This window comes from Benincasa hispida, chromosome 5 (assembly GCF_027475165.1).
Source record: "Benincasa hispida cultivar pf3 chromosome 5, pf3_genome.v1.1, whole genome shotgun sequence".
Classification (NCBI taxonomy): Eukaryota; Viridiplantae; Streptophyta; class Magnoliopsida; order Cucurbitales; family Cucurbitaceae; genus Benincasa; species Benincasa hispida.
Genome location: NC_143482.1, coordinates 15,603,018 through 15,612,002, shown reverse-complemented (window position 1 = coordinate 15,612,002; position 8,985 = coordinate 15,603,018). Strand labels below are relative to the sequence as shown.

Sequence of the window (8,985 nt, the reverse complement as noted above, 5' to 3'; positions counted from 1 at the left end):
TAAAACGTGGAAAAAATACAAAAACATTAAAACATTCACTCTCTTCTCGGTCACTTTGTCGGTGCCTAAATTGCTTGAACTTTGAACATTTTCTTGAACCTAGAAAGTAAAATCTTTTTATCAACTTTCTTCAATATGTGAGGATTAGGGGAATCTGCTTTGTGTATAGAAAAAGCTATAGATCATATAAAAAAAGTTACATTCAATCGCTCATTGTATTTTTACAAAATTGAAAAGTGAAAATTTGAAAAAGATGGCATATGTTATTAAAGAGAGAGAGGTGATATCTTAATAGGAAAATTAAACTTTTTAAAGAAGGAAAAGAAATATTAGGAGAGATGTTGCTATTAACAAAATTTTAAAAAAATACCAACTACAAAATTTCGAAAAAAAAAAAAAAAACTAATAAGTTAGAGAGGGCCCATTGACAATTTTTTAAAAAAAGAAAGAAAAGAAAAGGGAGAGGAAATAAGGGTTGAAATTGGTTATTTGTAGAGACAATTTAGATTTCAGATGATAACTTGATTTTATTTTTTTTCTAAAAAATTATTTATTTAGTATGAAGTAGAGATTATTAATGATAAAATGTGATTAGAAAAACGTAAATAAAAATTTAGTGTGAAATATGATTTTTTTTTTTACTTTTATTTAACTTTAGATATTAAAGATAAAATGTGATTTAAAAAAAATTTGTGAATAAGAGATTAGAGGTTAAAATATGATTTTCTAAATTTAAATGACCATCAACTAATTGAAAAAAAAGAGAAATCAAATGCTTCTCTATCCCCCATTTAGATAGCATAGTAAATAAAAACATCACTTCATTTTATCTCTTTAAATCAAAATATTTTACTTCATTTTATTTTGTTAGTTATTTTTAAACTTTATGACTAATATTTAAAAAAAAAATAATATTCATTCAACCATTTATATTTTACTCTATGAAATAATTATGTTTATCTCTTTTATTACGGGTTAGATACTTACCATTTAAATTTAACTAAAATATATTTATTTTAAAATTTTACGTTCTAAATATGTCCTGTCTACTAATTTTTTAAATAATTTAAATATTATTCATCCACCACAAAGCGCGTGCACTACACTCTCAATTATTGTGGCCACGGCATTGTTTTCTCAGGAAAAACATATTTGCATCCTCCAATTCGAAAAAGATTCGGTTTTTTTTTTAATACTTTATATTATAATATTCTTAACTAGAGTCCTAAAAATTAAAAATTAAAAATAAACAAAATAAACAAAAAAAATACCAAATCAGGGTTCGGCCGTTTCCAACAATTCGCGTTAACAATCCCAAACCTCCACCACATCACATTCATCATCCAACTTGGCTTCCTTCCGCCGCTGCTTTTAAATTCAACTTCCCTTCACTATCGAAATTTGCGCTTTCCAATTCTAAATTCCAATCCCAATTTTCTCTCTTCTTCAGATTCTTCTCTCCTGTAACAATCTTTCCGGATCTCCTTCCAATTGCCCTTCTCTCTTCTGGGTTCCTCCGCCACTGCATTCTTGGTGAGTCTCTTTTTCCCCTTTTGCCTTTTGTTTCTATTACACCTTAGTGATTTCTGTGGATTTTTCGATATGGGTCATGCTTGGATTTCAATTTGATTTCTTTGTTTGTTTGATTGTGTAATTTTTCTTCCGATTCTTTCTGAAATTTGAGGAAAACGGGGGAGTAGTTTGTGGGATCATTGACAACATGTGTAGATGGTTCAGGATGAATAATTTGATTTCTGGGTTTGTTCGATCGTGTAATTTTTCTTCCAATTCTTTCTGAAATTTGGTGAAAACGGGGGAAGAATTTGTGGGATCATTGAAAACACACACACACACACACACACACACAGAGAGAGAGAGAGAGAGAGAGAGAGAGAGAGAGGTGTAGGTGGTTCAGGATGAATACCTCAGCATTTCTTTTCGATTATTTTATTGATTACGATTGAATTTTAGATGTTTCTTGTTTGAAAACAATTTTTAAAAATTTCTGAGGTCAACAAAAGGCGAAGTCAAAATGTTTTACCCTAAATTTATGCTTGGCAGTCTCGATTTGAATTCCATGTTTTGATGGTGGTTTTGAATTTTGGGATTGTTAAATGCAAGGGGTAAGATGGGTTTTCACGATGTGTTGTAGTGAAACCGAGGAGGCACCTGTTGGTTTTGCTTGTTCAATTCTTTTTTCCAGTAAATGGGCTGTGTTCCGTCTAAAGGAAGAAGGCAGTGCCCTGGATACGAGGATCCTGTTTTCCTTGCTTCACAAACGACCTGTAAGTTCTTTGTTTCTCTCAGCTTTTGCATTATATCCATTTTTGTTCTTGATAATTGTTGAGAATCTATAGCTTAGATTGTTTCTTCGTTGAATTCCAGTTTGATTGTATGTTTGATAAGTTTTATCTTCTTAGAATATGACGAGCAGGGGCAGAGCAAAGGGACCAATTGGCCCCCTTCGTTCTTCCTAGATTCGAAAAATTATGTATGAAAATGAAAGGTAGAATATACGATTTTGTCCTGCCATATTGTCATCGTATTCATAAGAACCCAAGAGGAGGGACTGAATCTTCTTTTTACATTACTATTTGAGTGTCTTGGTCTTTATGTTGTGATTTTTGAGCTGTTTTATATATTACAATCGACCGTTGAGTGGCTTATCTAAGAGTTACTTCTAAGTTGCATGACCTTGATTTGAGTATTATATTATTAACAAATGCAGTTTTGTTATAGATTCCTGTTCTTTAATCATATTTCTCTCACTTTCAAGACCTTAGTCTGACTTTCTGATTGTTGTGTGCCATGTTCTGATCTTCCAGTTAGTGTCAGTGAAGTTGAAGCTTTATTCGAGCTTTTTAAAAGCATCAGCAGCTCAGTGATAGATGATGGGCTAATAAACAAGGTATTTTATTCATCATACTCAATTGTCACTTTTTATCTTTCACCCATTTGAGGAATTGAAAGTTTTGCAAATAGTCTTGAGATATCTTCGAACACAATCCTTTGTATTTGGATGACCTCATATGTTCTTGGGACATTTATCTTCTGCATATGTTATGGTTAATTGTGATATAAAATGAACCTGAGTTATGCAAATCCATATTTCAAAATACAATTGTTAAGTGTTGACTAATGTTCTTACATGTGCAGGAAGAATTTGTGTTGGCTCTTTTCAAGAACAGGAAGAAAGAAAACCTCTTCGCAAGCCGGGTAAGCTATTTGAATGCTTGATTTGATAGTTTGAATAATAATAATAAGTAAAAGAAATACAACCTCTCTAGGGTGTACATATTAATATCTGAAGTATTGATCAACTCTAATTTTGATTGAATCAATCCAATTTATGAGCAGAACCAACTTATAGAAGCTTTCTTAGTCATTTATATGTTGTATCTATAACATTGTTTTATTTAATTCGATAGAGGTCACTGTAAGACTGAACAACCATGTTTGTGCTTGTAGATCTTTGATCTATTCGATGTAAAGCATAAAGGAGTTATTGATTTCGGCGACTTTGTACGAGCGCTCCATATATTCCATCCAAATACTTCTTTGGAAGATAAGATAAATTGTAAGTATAGAAAATATGGTCAAAGTTTAGGTTACCAGCATTTGTAAAACATTTCTACTCGATTAGTAGTTCTTGTACCTTAAAACTAAATATGTTGTTGACCTGATTTTCTTTTAAAAATCTTTTGCAGTTTCATTTAGGTTGTATGACTTAGATAATACGGGCTTTATTGAGCGACAAGAGGTATGCAGATAACTTCATTTCTTCTTTTCATTATTTATCCCTGCTGTGAAATCTTTACTCCCTTTTTCTTTGCTTGTGTTCACAGCGAGTAACTCAGATTGATTTAGATTTGTTTTAAAATCCAGTTCCTTTGCTCGAAACTTGAGGCTCTAATTCTTTGTCGATCCAGTTTATCTATTCAGATGATTTATTATGTAACCTGATAATGACAGGTTAAGCAAATGTTATTAGCACTTCTTGGTGAATCTGAAATGAAGTTGGCTGATGAGACCATCGAAGCGATCCTTGATAAGGTGAGTTGCGACCCTTCACTCTTCAAAATCAAACCATATTAGACTATCAGTCTCTTTATGTGATATTTTGGTCTAATACATGGTTTCCAGTACTAACAAATCAGCAGAATCATGAAAAACTTCTTTGTGTCTTCACAGACGTTTTTGGAAGCTGATACGAACCAAGATGGGAAGATCGACTTGTCAGAATGGCAATATTTTGTTTCCAAGAACCCGTCGTTATTAAGGATCATGACACTCCCTTATTTAAGGTAACTAGACTAGTCGCTTTTTTCCGTCAGACGGGGTTCGAGAAATTCTCATGACATGAGTTCATTTTGTTGAAAATGCAGGGATATAACCACAGCATTCCCAAGTTTTGTGTTTTATTCTGAGGTTGATGAGGCTGCTGCCTGAAAGTACATAGAATTGGAATTGTGATTAGCTAGATTAACTTGTAATGGCATATCGTATTTTTGTTATTCTTGGAAACCAAACAGTTTGAGGTGAAGAAGATGAAATAAGGAGGAAAAAAGGAAAAAAAAAAAAAAAAGTAGGATTTTAGATTTTATTTTTATTAGAATAATTTTTCATCAGAGCCTTTGGGAGAAGTCCCTGTGTTGGCATATAATAATGTGTGGCTCAGTTTTGTGTAAAACATCTTCATCTCTGTCATCTAACTTCTGCAGGTAACATTTCACATTAGAAAACAAGTTTTTTTCTTCTTCCCTAAATACCATTTCTGTTACCAGTCACCAAAAACCGAAAAATTAAGGTCCCATTTGATAATTATTTCATTTTTTATTTTTGTTTTTAAAAATTAAGTCTATTTCTTCGTTTCTTACGATGATTTACATATTTTATAAGTACAATGGCTAAATTCTTAAACAAACTTAAAAAACAAAAACAAATATTTAAAAATTACTTATTATTATTATTATTATTTTTAAAATTTTTGTTTGGTTTTTTAAATCATGGGCAAAAAGTAAATAGCAAAGGAAGAAATTTGGATATGGAAGTAATGTCCAAAATGGTTACTAAACAGGTCTAAAAAATCAAATTGAATCTAAAATATCACAATCTACAAGTGTCAAATCTACTCGTGTCAATGACACATATAATAGTCTATCGTGATCTATCATAGATAGATTGATATTTTGCTATTATTTATAAGTATTGTTAGTAGTTTTGTCATTTTAAATAATTTTTCTTGAAAAATGATAAAGTTGTATGCATGTTTATTTAGAAAAAAACAATAAAATTAACAAAAAGGACTAATTTCAATCTCCCAATTTTAATTTGAAAAAAAAAATAACAAAAAAGGCCAAATTCAAAATAAAAGTGGAAATGAAAAATGATAAATTGAAATAAAAAACAAAGGACCTGAACTCAAGATCCAAATTAAAATCGATCTTATCTTGTATTTGTTTTCATGGGTACATTGTAAAATATTTTAACAAAACAACAGAATTTAGATTCAGCTCTCGAAATTTAAAGTGATAAACTATATTAATAAGAGTCTATAAGTGATAGAGTCTATCACAATTAGATGGATAGATTTTGCTATATTTGTGATTCTTAAAAAATGTTGCTATACACTTAATTATTAGTCCTAAAAATACTATCTATTGTAATTACTTTTTTTTTTCTTTATATATATATATATATATATTTGTTTGATATATCGTATTTAAATGTCCCAAACCTAGAGATCTTAATATATTTCCATAATTTTTTTTTCATTATTAGATGAAATGCATACAGATGAAATTAATAGCAGTTTCAACTATAAAATACTCTGTATATTTATCAAAATCAACTTGTGTATTATTGTTATGTTAATACTTATAGTAGCATAGTATATATCAAGAATAATATTACAAATTTGGCCACGTTTACCAAATCATAATGAAAAATGGTGTAATCGTAATGAGATTCCATTGATACTTATCACAAATATAATTGGATTGTTTTTTTTATTACACTTATTTAGGATTATAAATATGTCACAATTACTCTTACCATTATCGTTTATGGTCAAACGATAACGGTAACAGTTAACAAATTCACAATTCTCATATTGTAACAGTAACAATACCGATAAAGGTGACGACAACGATAATGATATCTGCAAGTGAGCCTTATATAAATTGACGCAATTAGATTGGTCAGCAACCGCCCCTCAATTGTATTGTATTCTTCGGTTACAGACTTGGAAGTAGACCCCACACTTTATTACGATTACGAAAACATAGGTAAACAAAAACAAATGTAATCAGATAAGATCGACTTTTTATATTAATATTGATTTATTATGTTTCCCCTGAAATCAACGTGACTTATATTGAATGTATACATAACATTATATTGCATCTCTCTTTTGTCGTCTATTATTCACTAATGACGTATTATAAAAATGTTAGATTTTATTACATAACTACAATATATACGTGGTGTTCAAGTTGGGTTTCTGTATTATATGCATGAGAATATCATTGACGAGCCAAATAATATATGTTACGATGCATCGACACATGTTGTCAGATTAATTATGTTCAACAAATTTAGTAAGATGAATGTATATTGAGGTGTGGGAGTACTAGTATAGATTGAATGAATCGAATTCTTCAGCAGAAGCTCATGAATGCAAGTGCCAATGAAATTTGTTTTGAAAAACTTGAAAAATAGAGAAAATACATAGAACATGTATGTGATAAACATTAATTCTATAGTACGCTATTAGGGAAAAAGAAGAACTTACCCTTAACGACTTTCTTCTTGGAAATCCTCTCCATGTCACGAACACTTTGTACTGTGAAATTCTCCCTCGAACTCAAAACTACTTCCAAGAACACCGACAATAACAAACAATACATACCCACCAATCGAAAACCTTGCTATTCTCCGACGAGAATGGAAATGGTGGGATCTCACTTTTGGAATGAGAAAATTTTTACAGAGAACTTCTTTTCTGTAAATACTTTGAGAGAGAATTCTTTGATGTGTTAGAGAGAAAAATGAAGAGAGTTTCTTCATCAAATCTCTGTCCAAGTTTTCTTAATGTGAGAGTGTAAAAGAATTGGTTGGAGGAGGAGTTATAATTCCCTTCCACCAATACAAAGGATAACTCCCATTTAATATATATATTAAATTAATTAACAACTAATTAATTAATTAATTAACAACTAATTAATTAATTAATAAAATATCATATATTTAATTTCATTTGAATTATATTCAAATAATATCCTTTTCACATAATCTATAGTTTTAATATGAATCTCATTCATATTAATTTTAGCCGATAGTTTTATATAAATATTATTCATATAAATAATATTTGAATCTTATTCAAATATTTATTTTTCTCACATAATTTATAGTTTTAATATGAATCTCATTCATATTAATTTTAACATATAGATTTAGTATGAATCTCATTCATATTAAATTTAACCTATAGTTATAATATGAATTTCATTCATATTATTTAATATTTGAATCTTATTCAAATAGATTATTCTCTCATATAATAAAATATAATTTTGAATCTCATTCAAAATTAACTTTATATCATAATGTATCTATATGCATTATGTTAATTGTATCTCAGACAACTAATTCCTTTATATAATTTGAACAATTCATATTAATCCAAAATTAGATGATTCTTATTTTACCCTTGGTGAGCTAGCAAGGGAACCTAATGGACCAGAATAGAAGCTTCAATAATACGAGATTAATTAATTAAAATTTTTAATTAAATCCATCAACATTCCTTAACTGTAGGTTACTCCATTAAAAACTCACTTCGCATTGTAGATATACTTTTATGTCTGTGGATATGACCAATCAATAGTAAGTTCATGAATCACTCGTACATACAGTTGGGTCAAATTTGTTAGCTTTTTGGCCCTTAATCTCAAATTAATTAGTTTTAGTTAATTAATTAATTAATAATTTAATGATAAAAAACTTGTTTTTATTCATTAACATTTTAAGTGTTTTAAAGTGTCTATTGCGTAGAGCTTAGAAAAAAAGTTTCAATGCAATTTGAATCATTCAGATCGAAGTTCAAACGAAGAAGATATGACTGAAACAAGCTAACGAAAAAATCTCAAACCGATGACGTGATAGAAATTGTTCTCATAAAAGTCAACCAATTGAAAGGTGTCACTTGGAGCAATGGAGGAGTGACACATGATACATTTTTTATTTTTAGATTTGTTTTAAAAAGAAAATGAATTTAATATTATATTTGTATCTAATGACTAGTTTTGGACACATGATGAACTTTTACTTTTTGTTGGGTTTTTAAAAAGAAAATGAATTTAATATTATTTTTTATTTGTCTAACAACTAGTTGTTTCAAAAAGAGAAAAATCTCCGCATTGATTTTTCTTTTTGATCAAGACCTAAAGGCCAAAATTGAAATTGGTTTCTCCTTTTCCCTCTCATTTTAAACTCATCTTTTTCTCTAAAATTAAACAACAAATTTCATAATTTTCAATCCTCTCCAAAAAGACAAAGTCTCTATTGTTGCCCTCTCTAAGCTTCAATTTTATTTTTTTCATCTTCTTCTTGAAAGAGATATTTTATGTTGTGAGGTTCGATTTGTTGTGTGCTACAACTTGTAAATCCACTCTATTGAGAGAGTTGTAAGTGTGCTCTTTAATTTTCTCAAACTTTTGTAAGGGTTACTCTTTATCCTAGAAAAAAAGTTGTTGTAGCGATTTTATCCTCAACGGGTTTGTTCTTGCACCCGGAAAAAGAACATTGTAGTGATTCGACTCTAAGTTGTAGAAAGAGTCAAAAACTTTTAGTGAAGTACCCAAGAGGAGTTTGGAAAATGGATGTAGGTCGGTCGTGCTGTGCTGCTATAAAATTTCCTGTGTTAATTTTTCTACCCCTCTCCTACTTTAATTTTGCAATTTATTTGTTGTTATATTTTAT

At 29.5% G+C, this 8,985-nt stretch overlaps 1 protein-coding gene across 2 annotated transcripts; it reads left to right on the top strand.

The window, feature by feature from the left end:
• The first annotated feature begins 1,180 nt into the window (after positions 1–1,180).
• On the top strand, positions 1,181–4,690 carry LOC120077530 (calcineurin B-like protein 1). 2 transcript variants are annotated; one of them, XM_039031440.2, is made up of 9 exons: positions 1,181–1,533; positions 2,153–2,285; positions 2,826–2,908; positions 3,157–3,216; positions 3,469–3,577; positions 3,708–3,760; positions 3,973–4,053; positions 4,192–4,304; positions 4,386–4,690. In XM_039031440.2, the coding sequence occupies exons 2-9, from the start codon at positions 2,207–2,209 to the stop codon at positions 4,447–4,449; spliced, it is 642 nt and encodes a 213-aa protein (XP_038887368.1). In that variant the 5' UTR covers positions 1,181–1,533; positions 2,153–2,206; the 3' UTR covers positions 4,450–4,690. The 2 variants fall into 2 exon arrangements, with proteins under 2 accessions (XP_038887368.1, XP_038887369.1); XM_039031441.2 differs by having other exon boundaries at positions 1,248–1,533; positions 2,122–2,285.
• The last annotated feature ends 4,295 nt before the right edge of the window (positions 4,691–8,985 follow it).